Source organism: Lepidochelys kempii, chromosome 3 (genome assembly GCF_965140285.1).
Source record: "Lepidochelys kempii isolate rLepKem1 chromosome 3, rLepKem1.hap1, whole genome shotgun sequence".
In the NCBI taxonomy this organism is placed as follows: domain Eukaryota; kingdom Metazoa; phylum Chordata; order Testudines; family Cheloniidae; genus Lepidochelys; species Lepidochelys kempii.
In genome coordinates this window covers 48562802-48581154 of record NC_136382.1, presented here as the reverse complement: position 1 = coordinate 48581154, position 18353 = coordinate 48562802, and the positions used below count along the sequence as shown (strand labels likewise).

Here is an 18353-nt window from a genome sequence, read left to right as displayed (position 1 = left end):
ACAATATCAGAAGCTTCTACGCATTGCATTCTAAATGTTGAATTTGTCTTTAAATTCTTGTATGACCTTGCCCCAGTAACAACTTGACTTGTTGATTTGTGGTATTCTTTGCACTTTCGAGGTCAAGCATGCTACAAGACTGTAGAACTGTATGTCATTTGAAAGCTTTTTCAATGTTCCATCTGTTGCTAGGCGTATTCAGTACTGGGCTTCTCTCCCAAAAATGCACTAGTGTCTTCATTATTAACCGTAATCTAGCCAACATTGGAGACACACCACCTCTTTTCAGAGATTTGTTTTCTCTGAGCATACTTGGTGTTTTAGTATACATTACCTGTCATTAATGCCTAAAAATTTTGAGATTTGTGATAAATCCAGTCACTCTAATGGGATTGGAAATCCATAAGGTTTACCTCCTGGTAATGTTTTTGGATTACAGAATTTCCTACCAGCCGGCTTGAAATGAGTGCAGTGGCAGATATCTTTGACAGAGATGGTGATGGGTACATTGACTACTACGAATTTGTTGCAGCACTTCATCCAAACAAGGATGCATACAAGCCTCTTACAGATGCTGACAAAATTGAAGATGAGGTACTCTCTCTAGAGTTCTCAGATAACTAATATATTCTACTGGAATCACACACTTGATAGTATAATTAATTTTATTTTCCTTCCTATATAACTTGAATTCTGCCAATTATTTAAGGCTTCAGAAATGTGATCATTAGCATTAAAATAATTATTCCAATTGTGTTTTTGGCAGGTTACAAGGCAGGTAGCTAAATGTAAATGTGCAAAACGATTCCAGGTGGAGCAGATTGGGGATAACAAGTACAGGGTAAGTCTTCACAACACCTCCATGGTTCTTTCGGTCCAAACATTCTCAAGGCAACAGGACTACGTGGGCATTTGGGTTACTTTAATTTACAGAAACTTTGTATCATATACTTACGTTTGCTCAAAGTCAACCTGGAAATTATGTAGTTTCAGCTTAACTAAACTTTACATCAGTAATTTGTGTTAGAAAATATAGGCTAATAACGTATTTAACTTTCCACTGAACCTACAATAAACCATTTTTCTCAGTATTTAGAGAGATTTGTATATCTAAATAGCAAAATGATTTAAACAGTAGCTGGTCCTGCATACCAGTATATATTGATTTGATTTTTTACACCTAAGTAAAAATGGATTTTTCCAAACAGATTCAGATTAAACACATGGGACTGTATTGTACTTAGAATATACTTAGGTCAAACATTTTTATCATCCTCATGCCCTCTTTTTACTTTATTCCAGCATACTGTACCTTCATGTAGTAGCTAGACAGGAAATGTGCCAGGTATCCTAAAAACAGTTCAGGTACCAGAGATGAATCTGCCATGTTGCAGACAAGGTCATTTGTTACCCTCTGGTTCAATAACAAGAACGTTTTCAGATGAGGTGCTCAATATTTGGCTAAGGCAGACTATGGAACATCTTCAGATGATTTTAAAAGGAAAAAAAGGACCAGGAAGGTAACAAAGGACTTATGAATCCTTCCAAGTTCATACTCTGGATAGCTAATTACCTGCACATCTCTAAACTAGATCCTGTATTTAGAAGTTTCAATGTGTGTGTTAGTTTGCATGTGTTCTCGAGTCATACAGAGAATTTCTTGTTAAACTAATTGTGTCTTTCTTCCATTTTTCATTTCTTATCAGTTCTTCCTGGGAAATCAGGTATAAACCAGCATAATGTGTTCTGAAGTTTCTATTTTTTTTCTAATGCATAGTCATTTAAGCTTGCAATGGCCACTCTTTTTCCCATACTTTCATCCTGAGCTAATTCACTGTTGGTCAGCTGTGGTGTTTCTGTAAGTGCTCTAAAGTGTTCCTGGTTTCAGGATCTCCCCCTCCCTTTTTGTTTTGCCTTTTGTCTCATTAAGGAGATTACTTTTAAGGGAACCAGATAATGGACAGCTACAATTTGTATGATAAGTGTCTTTGCATTTCAATTGTGATTTATGAAGAGTGTTAGTTATTCTACTATCCAGAGTTTTTTATATGTAATATATTACAGCAATATGCCTCAGAATTCTGTTGTCATATTACTCAGTCACTTATTACCATTCCATTTTCAAAAATTGCAGTGCGTTAAATTAGAAATCAAATGAATAGATTGATTAAGAATCAGTTCACAATGTTTTGCACATATTTTTAATACAAAACTGTATGGACTGAGTTGGCAGAATAAACTTGAAGTTCAAATTTGGACTGCTTCTTTCCATTTCCCTGCCAAAAATATTTTTTAAACATGCCATCATACCAATGCTATGATCTACAGTAATTGTGTTTAAAAATACATCTAGCTTGTTAGTTTGGTCATCAGTATCTCTGGTTGTGAAAGTGCCATACAACACTAATTGGAAGAAATGCAAATAAATGATTCCTTCGTAGGATGGACACTGAAACACAACCTGTTAAAATATAGAATCAACTTGCCTGCCTTGTAAATACATGAAAATATCTAACACTAAAGTTACCACTAGCATCTTATTCATGTTCTTGGAAAAATAACTATATGAATAAATGATTTTAGGTGTTCTAATGCTACAGGTACTACAGAAATTGTAATTTTGTCTTGGCTTTTAGAATGTTGTTAGCAGAGATTATTATAGCATAGTGTGTGCTCAGCAAACAATAACCTTCACCACCTACCTTTGCCAACCTACTTCTGTGCTAACCTTTTAAAATGAGTTACTGTATAGAAAGAGAGGGCCTTGATTTGGTAAGTCTATTTGAAAACTATGCTCATCCTGTGTCTGAGAAAGGAAAAGTAGAGTATCTATTGTGATTAACTGAAGTTTATTTGTGCAAGAAGCTTCAAAACATTATTTCAGCAAAGGATACTAAATTTCCTAAAGACGCTTGGCCAAATTCTGTTCTGGTACCAATGGATTTACATGGCTGTAACCAAGAGCAGAATTTTTTCTTCATAGACACTACACAACCTATAAACTAATTTATTAAACTGCTTGTGTTTCTCATTTCAAGTTAGGTGAAACAATAATAAATATTGACCAAAGAAAGTCTGTACCCAAAATATTTTAATAACAATCTGGAACGGGATCATTATGGAAGCAGCACGTTGGAAGTTGTGCTATTTGGCAACAGCCACGCTAGCTGAACAAGTTGCAGTATAAATAGGTTTCAAAGGAAGTATACATGCCTCAGTCTGGCTGCAACGCAGAGCCTAAATGCAGTATTAAAAAGCTGAAAGCAAGGGGATCTTTAAGATTGCACAAAGAAAAGAAGAAACCTCCTCCTTAATAGGCAAAACAAAATAGTTAGTGTAGACTTGTGGGCTACATGCTGTCTCATTGATTTGCATATCTAAGAAAGTGGTTCCTCATTATAAAGCCATTTAATGGTTTAAAAAACCTAACATAGAGCTCATTTAAATTTACATTTTACTCATTTAGAACACAATTTTCTTTGATTATTAAACTTGTAAGCTTCCTATTCTTTGGTTCCCAGAAGTAATATTCCTTCTGCCCTCTCTTGCCCACTTTGCTTAAACAGTGCTAAAGGTCTTTTAACAAGTAAGGAGCACATTTGTGTGATTTGGCTTTAACATGTTTCCGTCACTTCACTGGAGCAAGTAGGTACAGTTACTCCAGCAGTCAGATTCTACCCAAGATGTGTGCATTTGACTACGATTGACTTCAGTGAGATTCTGCATGCATGCAGACCGGAGGTCAGGATTTGGCCTCAGGATTGGATATCTAATTAAACATATGCCATCAGCTAGAAGGTGCTGGATCCCTCTGGTTCTGTTTTCATGAGATTGTGAGATCCTTCAGGAAATTATGAGTGTTAAGTTAATTTAGATCTTGTGGAAAGTTTTGGATTGATAACACTGGAAAGCACAGTCTGTTCTGTTTTCCACATAACAAGTACAGCATGTTGTCACAGTTGTGCAAACCTCTCCACAATAATCCCTCAGCTAAACAAAAGTGCTTCAAACCTGTTTTGAGGTTAAAACTTAGTTCACTCCAATGCTAACTAAATGCTCGGCCTATGCTGCAGAGACTGCCAGCGGATGTGCCAGTTGTGAAGGCAATATTATTTGATGATGTGAACATTGGTAGGAACTGGATCAAAGCAGCCAGCTGTTTTCACAGAGGTCACCAAATAATTAGAAGAGTATATCTTTTGGTCACTACTGACTTAATCCAAATTTGATCCAGTGATGTTCAGAGGATTCTGCAAGGTTTTGAAGGTATTTCATACAAACTACACTGAACATTTTTCAAGACCATACTACACTTTAGGCCCAGTCTTCAGCAGCAAGAAATAAGCACTCAGTACCACACAGGAGGGGGTGGGAAGGTGGCTTTAAGCCACCTTTGTGCTCCTGTGAATCATGGGTGTGCTCTGCACACAGATCAAGATTGTTCTAATTTGTGCTAGGGGACAATATAGCAACCCCAATTGACAGCCCCTTTTTACCAGCTATGCCACCTTCACCCAACCATGAGGAGGAGGATGGCTTAGAGCTGTTAAAATGACTCTGTAAGGTGTTCCTGTGCTCAGCCGACGAGTGGAGCAATGTAAAGCTCCCCTGATTTATCTGTAATTCTAGCCCACTGATCTATCATTTGAATCGTTTTCCCACACTTTTCAGCTGAAAGTTTCATATCTTTGAAAACTGTATCCTTGCTATTGCAACAAGAGTTCAGTAAAAGTTTTCATGCTGATTAATTCACACAAATGCAGAACATAACCAATTATTGTATTACTAATTTTGCTGCTTTCACAAGATTAGACAAAATCTTGAGAATCAAGCATAAAGTTAAACCTGGCAGCCTTTTTTCACAATCCTACCATATTTCTTTGGATTAATACAGTGGTGTTCACCTTGAAATCCTAACAGCATTGACAATTTTCATAAAAATTCATATTTTAAGAGTTTACTAATGATTAGAAATTAAAACAGAAATTTTGAATGGATGATTTTAACCCATCAGAGCTGAAATGCATATTTTATGTGTGGAGAACTATTGAAAACCTTAGCATTTTGTTTCATCTTTTTACAGTTTGGTGACTCTCAACAGCTGCGTCTTGTTCGCATCTTGCGAAGTACAGTAATGGTTCGTGTTGGAGGTGGCTGGATGGCACTGGATGAATTCTTAGTGAAAAATGATCCTTGCAGGGGTATGTAAGAAGGTTGTTTTAGAATGGACATTAAAATCATTAAAGTCACTGTCAAGAACTGTTTGGGATTTTTTTTGCAGGATAGAAATTGAACAGTATAAAACACCTGTTGTTTATTTAAACAATGACTCACTGCATACCTCCTAGTTCTGGTTTTGTGTATTTTAAAATCCGAAGGGCCAAACGCAGCTCTATAACATCTGTATAAATCCAGAGTGACTCTGATGCCTTCAGTAGAGTTACTCCAGGTTTATAATGGTGTAACTAAGAATGGAGCTTGGCTAAGTGCAGTACACGGCATGTGCACTGGTTGTATGATTAAGCAGAAACAAAATGTAGCAACAGTTTTTAAAATCTGCTCAGCAGGAGTGCAGTTTTAAAGCCATAAATCAACACAAGGTAATCAGAACCAAAGAATCACAGCCACAAGTTCTGACAGACCTAGGGACTTATCCTTTCCTCAGAGTCTGCTTGTGTAACGCTGCATTCTCACTGGCATTCTCCCCAGAAGCTCTTCTTATAGCTCTGAGCCTTGCGTAGAGAGCGAAAAGAGCAGCTCTGTGCTCGGAACTGGAGAGTGACCCTTCACCTTTCTTCTGGCAATTGTATACAACATGTTGCTTTATCAGATTTTACTTCACAAACTGGCAACAGCTTAATGAGGGATGGATGTTTGCAAGAAGTCCCATCTCAATGGGATAGTGGGTTCTCTGTGGCCAAGAGGAAGTTAGAGGCTGACTCAGGAATAGCAGGAGCTAAAAGAGAAAGGGGTGAAATAGCTAATTGAGATAAAAGACAAATAGTAGCAAGAGTAATAAAGTTAGAAAATTGTAATAGTTACTGTACCTATTCAGAGTGAGTTAAAAGCAAGTAACTTTATGTAGTTCTTTATGTAACGAGTATAGTTGCTAATGTAATAGGATCAGATAACAATAGAATAGGAAAGTTAAAGGGAAAGGTGAGGAAAAACATAAGTCACTAAGGGTTGGAAGCATGCTCATTTTCAGACTTACACTGATAAAACTCCTATTGGTTTGCCTAAGAACTGCTAGGTTGGACCCAGGATTATAAAAGTTGAATAGATAAATACCTTGTGCAAATAGATGACTTGTATTTTGTAGTTACTTTTGCAGTAGGGTAGGTAAAGTAGACAAAAAGAAGAAACTTCCAGGGAACAAAAAGTAACCCATAAGCCATAACAGTAGATGCCATTCACAGATGGAAATCTTCACCACAATAACATCATTTCCTATTTTAAGTACTGTAAATGGAGTAAGACAAGCGGAGTAGAAAATGTCAAAACTGAGGTGCTGTAAATGTCTGTTTTTAATGGTATTCCAAAAAAGTCCTGCTGCCCACCAAAACACAGGTATTTCATATCCCAAGGAGAAGTGAAGTGTATTGAAGTTCCAGCTGAGACTGAAAGCCTGATTCTGCACTGGCTGGAAGTCAGTAGGGTCATTTACACCTTTGCTACCATTCTTATTTGCTAGCATTTTACTCTCACTCTGTATAGGGTAAACGACTCCACAAAGTGCAAGGCAGTGGAGAATTAGGTGCTGCATGATTTCACAATGTCCAACAGCATTCAAGAGATACCATCACCACATTTCAAACTCTACTCTCAGGACTCTTGTGTAGGGCTGGCCAGAAAACAATTATATTTCATTAAAAATGTTAGGGTTTAAAAATTGTTTTTGTTCTAATGCAGAATGAACAGAGACCTTTTTTGAAATATTTTGCAAAGAACAAAAAAAAAAAAAAAACTCACACACACACACCAGCCAATAGGAGGTGGGAGAGTCACTGCTCCCACCTCCCATGTGAGAGCCCTACCCCCCCAGCTATGTAGTCACTGTGTCTCGCTCTCACCAGAAATTCCATCCTGGACCTGAGAAACCTTCCTGATGAAACTTCTGTCAAAATGGATACATTTTTGCATAACTTTTTGATATTGACAAAATAGCATTTTTCAATGGAAAAAGGTTTGTCGAAAAATGTTTTGACCAGCTGTATTCTTGACATGCTGTTCACTGTGGTTCCACGTCCTACTCAGTTTGTAATTGACTGCTATCGTAATTAATAAACATCTGATTATTAGATTCTTTATTACTTCCCCTCAAAGAGCTGGTGCTGGTCCTTGCCTCTCCTGCTCCCTAATTCGGACGTGTGTGTGAAAAACCCTCTCTCTGTATAAGTCCTACTGCAGGTGTCACTGTGCTTGGGCCCCAATTCTACAAGGTGTTCAAGTACATGCATAGCCTAAAGCATGTTAATTCTGAACTCTTTGGGATGTTCACCTGCTTAAAATTACACCACCCATTGAAGTCAGTGATAAAGCTGTCATTGACTTCAGTGGAGCAGGAGCAGGCCCCTCCTTAAGCCTTAGTCTCTGCTAGGAGCTACTCACACACTGCATATTTCATAATGCTCTCATTATATACAGCTTAAAATGTATGGTAACTATATGTAAAACAGTTCAATCTTATATTACCTTCTTATGATGGCAGATAACCCCCTTTCTTGCACAAGGGGACTTGTCACTGCAGCTAAGTCTATTCAAGCACAATTTTTTGCTTAGGGGAACTTTTGAGAGCCTTTACACTCAGTTCTGTCTTTTGGCTTGGTGCTCTGAGTCTCTTGCATATGCAACTGCTGTACTTAATTTCTTCTCCTGCTAACAATTTTCTTTAATGTGATCCATATCCTGTGTCATTTTTTCTAGTTCATCATCATGGGAGTAAAATGTTACGTTCGGAATCAAACTCTTCAATTACCACTCAGCCTACCATAGGTTGGCAAACCTCTCTCTTTGTCTTTCCTGCTCTGTCTTTGTCTTCCTTTCTTTCCTACTCTTGCTTTAATATATATATATTTTTTAACAATATGTTTAACTCATCACATTTGGCTTAACATTTTTCTACGTGGCCTGATGCTTTACACACTAATTTTTTTTTGACACTCTTGAAAAGTGTTTCAAAAACAATTGTCATTCATGCTGATACAGTAAAATACCAACATGCTACGCATCTGGTTCTTCTGGAACGTTCTCTCGTATGTGCCTGTTTGTCTGTGTGCGTGCTTAGCCATCGATTACCTCATTATAGCTTGGGTTTTGTGGTCATTATTGCATGTTGCTAAACTACTATAATGCATAGTTTAGAATAAATATATTTGCTGCTTTCCTGCCATTTGTTCTTGGCCGTTTTTTCTGGACCATCCAAGCAAGTGTTATTTATTATGAGTAGTTGTAGTGTTAGTTAAGCAGATCATCAGGTTGTGTCTATGTGTTAATAGTTGGTTGATTAACAGTGACTTAGCATGTTGAGCATTCCATTATCATGCTCACTTACTTGGACAGTGGTTCATTCCTGGTAGCTTAAGATGCTAGAATAAGCATGTTCTACACATGAACTGTCGTGCGTCCAAAATGAATGCATTACGCAGTAATGCATTCTATTTGTTGTCATACTGTGCTGGAGATGGCATGACAAAAGAGGAGACAAACGGACATGTGACTGATCTGCATAGCTGACTTCTTGCCCCCTCTCTTTGATGTGCTGCAGCTAAAGGGAGGACAAACATGGAGCTGCGTGAAAAGTTCATTTTGGCAGACGCTGCAAGTCCGAACGTGGCTGTTTTCCGACCAAGAGGTCGTAGATCACGACCTTCTTCAAGGGGTGCTTCTCCCAACAGATCTACTTCTGTATCAAGTCAGGCTGGCCAGGGAGCTTCACCGCAAGCAGTTGCTACAAGTACACCCAAGGTATGACTAAATACATAACACTACATTAATCAGTGAACGGGATATAGATTGTTCCTTTTTTAAACACTGATAACAAAGAAGAGAATTTATAGGAAAGAAATATCTATATTTTGCATCTTCTTCTTCCTGAAGGGTGTTTTCAGTGTTGCTCTCACACTTGCTGCTCTCTTGCAACACTGGAAAAGACTCCCTTACGTTTATGGTGCCGTGTGGGCAAATCAGCAAACAAACAATGCATTTTGAAGGAGCAAATATGCACCTCTCCACTGCATTTCAGAAATAAATCATACATCCTCTTTTTATGGATTGTTTGTCATCAGCTCTTTCTGCTTTGTTTTGATTTGGTTTTTTTTATATATTAACTGTGAAATGTGGTCTCTGTACCCTGGATATCCCTCTCCAATACATTGTTTTCCATCTACTGTCCTTCATATTTTGATTTGCCATTGTTTCATACAGACACCCCATCATTTAACACGCAATTATGGTAAACCATGGTTGACGAACAGCAAAACGTCAACTCCTTCTAAACCATCAGAGTCCTCAGAATATCAAGGGTCATCTTCAGAGGTACAGTAAGGACAGAGATTCTAGTCTAATGAACTTCCTTCACTAAAACTATGAACTCACTAACAGTCATTACAGTTCTCTGCACAGCTGCACTGTACCTTGCATATTAATACACTCTCTTTTAGACGGCTGTCAAATATTTTATATCCTTTTTTCTGAACTTTGATTGATCTTTTATTTGGTGTTTAAAATATTAGACTCTTAAGAAAACTCTCCCTATGATTCTTTGTTGAGTATATCCTTAAAGTATAAATGATCAATAATATTAAGTTATAAAGTGGCAATTAATATGGTACCAGTTGGGATGATGAAATTTAGAAAAATCCCCGTACCTTTCACTTTGGTTTATAGATGGCATTTCATGAACTCCTTTCCTGAAATTTTTCAGAGTAACAGCCATGTTAGTCTGTTTTTGCAAAAAGAAAAGGAGTACTTGTGGCACCTTAGAGACTAACCAATTTATTTGAGCATGAGCTTTCGGATGCATCCGATGAAGTGAGCTGTAGCTCACGAAAGCTCATGCTCAAATAAATTGGTTAGTCTCTAAGGTGCCACAAGTACTCCTTTTCTTTTTCCTGAAATTGTTTCCTCTGTGCTTCTAGTGTACTGTGCACTCATACTGTGCAGACATGAGATTAATAAATTATGATCTGCAGCACGAAGTTTCTGACTGAGGAAATGCCACTCCCTTGTGATCAGGATGGCACAGGAGACTGGTAATTGGATCCTTTCAGCAGCTGAAATTCACTTTACAATAGTCATGACCCACAATTGCTATAATGAAATCATGGTTCGGTGACTCATGGAAAATGAGTCTGATGGTCTCGTTTCCTGTGCACATTACAAGAAAAACCCACTAACGTAATATTTAGCACCCAAGTTGGCAGTCAGACTGGTTTGAATGGACATGGAGCCTAGGTACCTGGTCCAATACCAGTTGAAGTCAGTGGAACAACTCCAGTTGTATCAGACCCCACATTGTCTTCTCACTCCTAAAAGTTGTCATTCTAGGTCAGGGTTAAGGCACAGTGATTGGTTAGTGTATGGAAACTGGGACTGCCACTGCGTCTGGTATATCTGTTCTAGACATAAATAGAGTCATCAATAAAATGAACGTCCAATGCTGTCAGCCTGGCACTTTTCAATGCTAAATTCACCTAACTCTGTATGGCTTTGCTCAGTGATGCATAAAGTATATAGAGATCCTTTTCACTCATTCCTTGTGTAACATTATATATTACTGTACACATTTAGGTCTATTGCTTTAAAATATTAAAAATATTTAATCATAATTCAGAATTTAAACAGCTGTTAATCTCTAATACATTTGCTTTCATTTTCTTTGATCCCTTAGTTGTTAACGGAATAGCCATATAAGGTTGATTGATGGTACTTAAAACCACAGCTGTGGGAAGGAATTTGTAGTACAGGAAGACCAATGAAAATTCATGTTTTTGCTGAATTTGCAATCAAATGACAACCCATGGCATTACTTTAAGAACTTCCCCGTGTGATAACTGCCACTAGCAGTGGCTGGAAAAACATTGCAGGACGTGTTATTTTATTTCTTAGTAATAGTGCCCTGCAGCCCTCCAGGATGGCTGTCGACTTGTTTATTCTGTAGGTCTTGACTCCCTGGTGGAGTAATGGGATGCTACATGGTGTCTCCATGGCCAGTGGTATGTCTGGGACAGACTGTAATGGCCTTTACTACATCTCCCAGCTGTTGCATGTACTGTCTATAGTTTCAATGAATTTTTTTAAAATAAATATTTCAAAACCCAGTGCTTTTGAGGTTGCAGGGGGTAATGCGTTTCTCAGGCATTCATAGTGACTGATAGGCTACATCTTTAGCCTGTTTTAGTGGGTTAGTCCTTTTATGTTGACTAAGTCAAAATGATTGTTGTGGTTTTCCCTAATGACTGGTGTGATGTGCAGATTTCATTAAATAAGGCACACATGGCAATTAGATGGACTACTCCAGCTGTGCCTTATCTCCCCCTGAATAAACAAAACAAACTCCATCCAGGGCAGGCCACCAACAGAAGAGTTACTGCAGGGCCCCTACTAGTTCACGAGCTAGAAAACCAGCAATACAAGAGTATGTATGGGTAGAGACATTGTGAACAACATAAGGCCACGGAGAGAACAATTATTTTTAAACTAAATTAGGGTCTCACAATTGCTTGTGCTCTGGTGCAAAGAGGTTCAGAATCTGGTGATTTGGGGCTTTTCAAAATTTCATAAGTCTATGCTTTTTGCACCAAAATCTTAAATGAAAACGAAAGCATTCCACACCTATAACCGTGGGCGGATGGTTTAGGCCAGCTAGGCAAGTAAAATTAAGCTGCTTCTCTCTAGTAATATGCTAAGTACTATACCCTCAACTAACCTAATATGCTAAGCTAATTAAAATATACAGTGGTAACATCTTTTTAAAAAAAATACATTGATACATATGTAAAGAATGTTATAATGTTGATGCTAAGTAGACTGAATGATTTTATAGCTGGACCACTGTAGGCACTACATGTTAAAAAACGGTTCAAGTTATTCTAATTACTGAACATTTCTATGGTGATTCCAGCCAAGACTTGGTATTTGGCGTGCATGTTCTGAAGATGACGATAGAATTTCAAATTCAGAGCCGCTCAATACATCTCAGTGATGACAGATGAAACAACTGTATTTGTCTTATGTAGGGAACACCAATACAAGGGAGTAAACTCAGACTGCCGGGATATCTGTCAGGGAAAGGTTTCCACTCTGGAGAAGACAACAGCCTAATCTCAACAGCAGCAACCAGAGTTAGAGCGCAGTTTGCAGGTGAGTGATTTGAGAACTTAACACAATGTATGCTGCAAGGGTTGCCACCACTGGAGAGAATACCTCGGGACAAACTGAGATTTCTCTGTGACGTGCCCATTTGTGCTAATGTCTGAATTGCAACACCTGTAGTTTATAATGGTTCCCCAAGCAGCCACTAAGGAAATATTTAAAAGCAAAAGAGCAGATTCTTGACTATATCTTTGCAGAGCTGAGATGCATTGGAGAGTGGCTGGACATCAGGGATCTAGCTGTGGCCCCCTGATCATGAGCCACCTGGCCCTGATGAAAATAAGAGTTGCAGGGGAGCAGCTGCAACTTGCACCACTGGTGTAAGGGGGCTCAGGCATATTACACTAGTGAATAAATGGGAGTATCTGAGCTCTATTCTGCCCTGCTGCCCCCAGCGTACCTCTATGCAAGGATGAGGTTGAGTGGTTGGCATAGGAAGCAGCAGAGCCACTTCTACCTGCATTCAGCACTTACAGAGTACAAAGCGGTTCCTTACTCTTAAGCTGTTACCATTTTCAAGAAGAAATAGTTTCATGCACATGTTTAGACCAGGCTTTCTTTGCACTTACAGTAAGCCAGATTTGTTGATTATTTAATAATTTAAATGAAGCTAGAAAAGGAGGACTTGTGGCACCTTAGAGACTAACAAATTTATTTGAACATAAGCTTTCGTGAACTACAGCTCACTTCATCGGATGCATTCCTAATAATAATGTATCGGAATGCATCCAATGAAGTGGGCTGTAGCTCACGAAAGCTTATGCTCAAATAAATTTGTTAGTCTCTAAGGTGCCACAAGTACTCCTTTTCTGTTTGCGGATACGGACTAACACGGCTGCTACTCTGAAACCTTAAATGAAACTATTACTCTATATAACTTTATTCCATTTAAGATTCTTGTTGTGATTTTTCCACCTGACACATGAACTGCATTGCCACAAATGAAGGATGTCATGCATGTATTGAATAAGCAAGATTTCACTTTATCAGGCCTTGTATACATTGATTTCTTCATCCACTGGAAAGAAGGAAATCATTTTAAACAGTACGAACATATTGCATGGCTTATTGCTTGTTTGTTTATTTCCCGGGTACAAGTGGTGCATTGTGTCTTACAACTGTATATCCTTGGAGTGAAGAAGCAATTTACAATTCTGCTAATGCTTAATACATAAGTCAGAAGAGAGGACCACATTTTTAAAAGGGTGGGCAATTCTTTTTCAGTATCCATGTTGCCTGTGTAAAATTCCTGATGAGCATGTAGAAGTCAGAGACTGACCACATCTAGATTTGGAAAAACTTAGAAAGCCAAGGATTGGCAATTAGCCAATGGTATAATGTAAGACTAATGAGTTGATGGAAGCTGCCAGGATAATGTGTTTTTATGAGAAAAGCAAGCAGCTGAATTTATTACACCTCAGTATTTAATCACACATTCCTTTCTCTTTATTAGGAGAAATAGCATTGTTTTATAGACTCATAGATTTTCAGGTCAGGACCATACGGATCATCTAGTATGATCTTCTTCATAGCACAGGTCAAAGAATTTCACCAGTAACTTGTGCATCAAGCTACATGAGCTAGAGCACCATTTTCAGAAAGATGCCCTGTTCTATAGGATTATCAGAATATTTGCCTCTGTGCTCATTTCCTCACCTTAAGGAGCCAGCCATGCAATCCCTCAAGCAGCAGTGCTCAGCACAGGCGGCTTGGAGGATCAGACCCTACCTATTTTCCCAGAGGGCTACATACTGACCTCACTTCCTGTGTGCCAGTGGGAGTTCCAGGCGTGGCTTATGAAATGTTTGAGGTCCTAAATGTGTAAAAACACCCACTAAATGTCACTCGTTCAATCCCATCTCCCTAATGCCAATGGACATCTTTCCCCTCTCCTTACAGACACCAGAAGGACTCCAAGTAGACCTGGAAGCCGAGCAGGAAGCAAGGCTGGCAGTAGGTCAAGTAGTCGCCGAGGCAGTGATGCATCTGACTTTGACATTTCAGAAATCCAGTCTGTGTGTTCAGATATGTCAGAGACTGTTCACAATGCAAGCAGACCACAGCCCCGAGCAGGTTCTCGGCCAGCATCAGGCAAGCCTTCCAAAATTCCAACTCCCCAAAGGAGACCACCAGTCAGCAAATTGGACAAGTCCTCTAAGAGATAATGTGATCAGCTTTGTAAAGGTCTTTGCCTTGTGCATTAAATATTTAAGTTTGTAAGATGTAAAATATTATGTAGAAATTATTGTGAAATATTGCAAGAGGTGGATTTTTAATTCTGCAGATGGCCTTATTTGTGTATTTGTCCTTTTATTTTGTGTGTATAATTTTTGTCAGATTTTGTTTGTTTGTTTATGCCATATCCTATGTGAAGGGGGAAAGAGTTTTAATGTAAACTAACAGTTGTACACAGTAATGTGTAGAAAGTACACTAAAACAATTCCCAAATGTGCAGTGTACTGAATGTACAGTTAAGTCTCTGCAACCTCAGTCAAATAGGCCTATCACTCCATCGTTAGTTAACAGGAAAGGATACCTCATAATTTTTCTTTAAAAAAAAAAAAGTAATGAAAAGCCAAAAGACACAATTACACATTTTGACTAACTAAACGAACACTAAAGGATGTATGTCAGACTTACTAAGGAATAAAAAACACATTCACACGACAATTATTTATGCAGCATCTCTTGGAGAACTCACAGAAAGTTACTTAAGCACTTGCCAGTCATACAATACTCCAATATCTTGCAGCATTTCTGTGCCATTGCTTTAAATGAGGCCAGACACACTCTGGATATTAGAACTACTATACTGTAAGAATTCAATATAAAGTGCGTTCATGTAAATGTGAGGTTTTCTTTTGCTTGAGTGGACGGTAGCACTGTATCATTGAACTCATTTTGTATCAAAGCAATTTTGCTTGCAGAAAGCTATGAAATAAAACATGTCCCTTAACTTTCTTGCCATTGTGTTTCTTTATTTCACAGGGAATTAGTGTTCTGCATTATGTTTTAGGGAATAAATCATTTGAAATGACCAATAATTACCTTAGAATCATACACTCTAATGCGATTTTCCATTTGCAGCAGTCAAATTTTGGTCATCTACTGTATTTATTTAATAAAACATTAACTTGTACCTGTCAAATAACATGAAATTATATGTAATTTATTTTGTGTTGAGAGTTATTTTCTTTGTATTGGAGTATGACACCACTGTGCCATGAATGAAAAGGAGGGGAGCTAGGAGAGTGTCAAATAATAATTTTTGAATTAATTTTGCTATTCAAAGATCACTTTAATAGCCATAACGGTCATTTGTTTTAATTGGAAATGGATGGAACTTTTCCCATAAACAACTGCAGAATAACAGACAGATGTTACTGTAACTATTAACTAAATTCCTAGAAATTTCAGTTGCCTTTTAAGGACACAATAAGTTGCCACTGGAAGCATGGGCCTGGATTCCTGGCCAAGTGGGTGGTTTAAAACTCACTGGGATGCTGGGATTCTATACAAGAAAACTCTGTGCCTTTAGAGTGCCTTCTGTAAGGCAGGACTAAACTATACCCAGTCCTCGATGGAAACCTTGTCAGAAGTGAGCCACCTCTCAGGTGAGCCTGCCATTCAATGATTTAGCTGAGAACCACTTGTGGCTATTGGTGATGCTATTTGGACTCTGATCATGTGTGCAGTTGGGATATAAAATTACATCAGCTCCTAAGCTGATCTTGCCCATATTCTCACGTGGGCTATCCACAGGTACAGAAGTTGAGTCACAGAATCAAAGTTCATAAAAGATGAAAGAATATAATAAAATTCAAGCAGGGTAAATCCTGGCTGCATTGAAGTCAGTAGCAAAACTCCAAGTGTGAGTGCATAGGCATCCAACTAGAAGTAATGGTTATGGAACAGAGATAGTTAAGCACACCTATAGAAAACCCTAACAGAGGAATGGAGAAGGAGACACAGCAAGCACAAGCCTTGATTCCTTAGGGAGGAGGCAGGGAATGCAAGCTGGGAAGAAGTTCCACTACACTTCCTCAGTCCTTCATTTAATAGGTGTAACAGCTACTCCAGGAGCAAATGGACCAAATAAGCAAAGGAATTTGTGTAAGTGGTTCTGATGGTATCTCAGCCAGGAAGTGAAACAGCTTTCACAAGAAGGGGTGTTTTGCACATCAGACAGGAGACTTCAGGCCACAGTGCTCAGGCATGATTACTGGCTATCACAAACCATGGCAAGAGTGGGCCTTCCAAACTACGTGGATGTCACAGAGACAGATAATCACAAAAGATGGGATGCTTATATTACAGACAATGAGTGTAGTGGCAATTCAATTCCTGCTGCAGCAGGTCTGGGAATAGATACATCTATTCCCCCAGCTCTACAGCTCACCGTCTCCTGTGCTGCGTTAGCTTTCCCCATCTGACCTGCCCTACTGCTGCTGCCCACTCAGTCACTTCTCCTCCTCCCCAAAGCACTGAAGACAAATCAGAAGCAAGTCTAACTACCTTAGGAACTTACATGGCTCTTACTACTTGCGTATCTGAGCACCTCACCATTTTATGTTTATCCTCGCAATGCTTTTGAGGTAAGGAAGGGCTCTTATCCCCATTTTACACATGTGGAGTTGAGGCTCAGAGACACTAAGTGACTTGCTCAAGATCAAACAGGAAGCCTGTGGCAAAGCACTCAACCCCCATCCCCCAAGTTCCACAGTAGTGGCCAGAGGTGCTGGAACTAGGGGTGCTGCCGCACCCCCTGGCTTGAAGTGGTTTCCATCATATACAGGGTTTACAGTTTGGTTCAATGGCTCTCAGCCACCCCGGTATAAAAATTGTCCCAGCACCCCGGTAGTGGCCTTGCCACTCTTCCTCTCTGCTGAATGACGATGAAGAATTGTCAGCTTTCACTCCCATTGCTGTGTGAGTCATTTCTCAAACTCAATGAAGGGTATTTATCTGAGTTTGGGCTGAGCTGCTCAGAAAAGAATATTAAAAGAAGGAGGGAATTTGAGTAGACTCCCTTCTAACCTTATCTGTAGAGATCACTAACTATAAAGTAGCCTACCTAGATAGGTGGTAATACTCCAGATGAGACACTTTCCTTCCTGCCTTCTGGCACATTTCAACTGTTTCAGTAATTTGAAAATATCCCACATTTGGGATTAGCATACTAGGTGTGAAGTGCTGTCCTGAAGTACAGGGGGGAAAGAGCTCAACCCCCACCACCAAATTCATCCTCCATTCAGTCAGACTAGAAGAAGAAAGTGGAGAAGAGAGAGACTGGGTAAAGATGAGCTCTGCTGACAGCTTCCAGGGCAAAGATGCATTTTACCCATTTGTGTTCCCCCACTGCAGCAATGGTGGCTGATCTCATATCCTACCAGGCCCTGAGGTGGCTAAAGGTATCTCTTTTGCTAATATTATTACATATATATCTTGTGTTCCTCCTGTGCACTGAATGAGCTATGAGTCCTGTTGAAAAAAAAAATCATTGTGGGAGATAGTGTTGCCTAGTGGTTAGGACATTGGACAAGGACTCAGGAGACCAGGGTCACTACCTTGCTCTTTGGTTTGGTGGGTGACCTTGGTCAAGCCACATCCCCTCTCTATGTCTCCCTCTCTGTAAAATGGGGATGATAATACTCCCCTCGTTTATAAAACATGTTGAGCTCTATGGATAAAAAGCACTAGGTATTATTATATGAGCTAGGCATTCTTATAGCACCATAGAAATGAAGACTCGTTATATACATGAACTGGCGGGAAGGTAACTGAAAATTAGCTTGTATGCATTATGAGACCATCTTTATTTACATGATAATATATTAGGCAACCTTAATTCTAGCATTTGCTAGCTTCTGAGTGCTTCACTTCGCACCCTAAATGATTTTCTTTAATCTTGGGAATTTGTGTACATAATGTTGATATTTTTTTTAAAAACATGCCCCTCCTACTCCCATGTAGCATCA

The 18353-nt window shown here is 39.0% G+C and overlaps 1 protein-coding gene across 19 annotated transcripts in view; it reads left to right on the top strand.

Moving 5' to 3' along the window:
• DST (dystonin) overlaps nt 1-15331 on the top strand; it is a 471547-nt gene extending 456216 nt beyond the window's left edge. For 9 of the 19 annotated variants that reach the window (XM_073336274.2, XM_078852094.1, XM_078852090.1 and 6 more), the window contains 9 exons: nt 440-594; nt 767-841; nt 1707-1724; nt 5084-5201; nt 7927-7995; nt 8768-8967; nt 9427-9537; nt 12240-12363; nt 14275-15331. In XM_073336274.2, the coding sequence (XP_073192375.2) occupies nt 440-594; nt 767-841; nt 1707-1724; nt 5084-5201; nt 7927-7995; nt 8768-8967; nt 9427-9537; nt 12240-12363; nt 14275-14540 (1136 nt within the window). In that variant the 3' untranslated portion in view covers nt 14541-15331. The remainder of the gene's footprint in view (nt 1-439; nt 595-766; nt 842-1706; nt 1725-5083; nt 5202-7926; nt 7996-8767; nt 8968-9426; nt 9538-12239; nt 12364-14274) is intronic. The other 10 variants (XM_078852092.1, XM_078852087.1, XM_073336296.2 and 7 more) reach the window with 3 other exon arrangements.
• Nucleotides 15332-18353: the final 3022 nt, after the last annotated feature.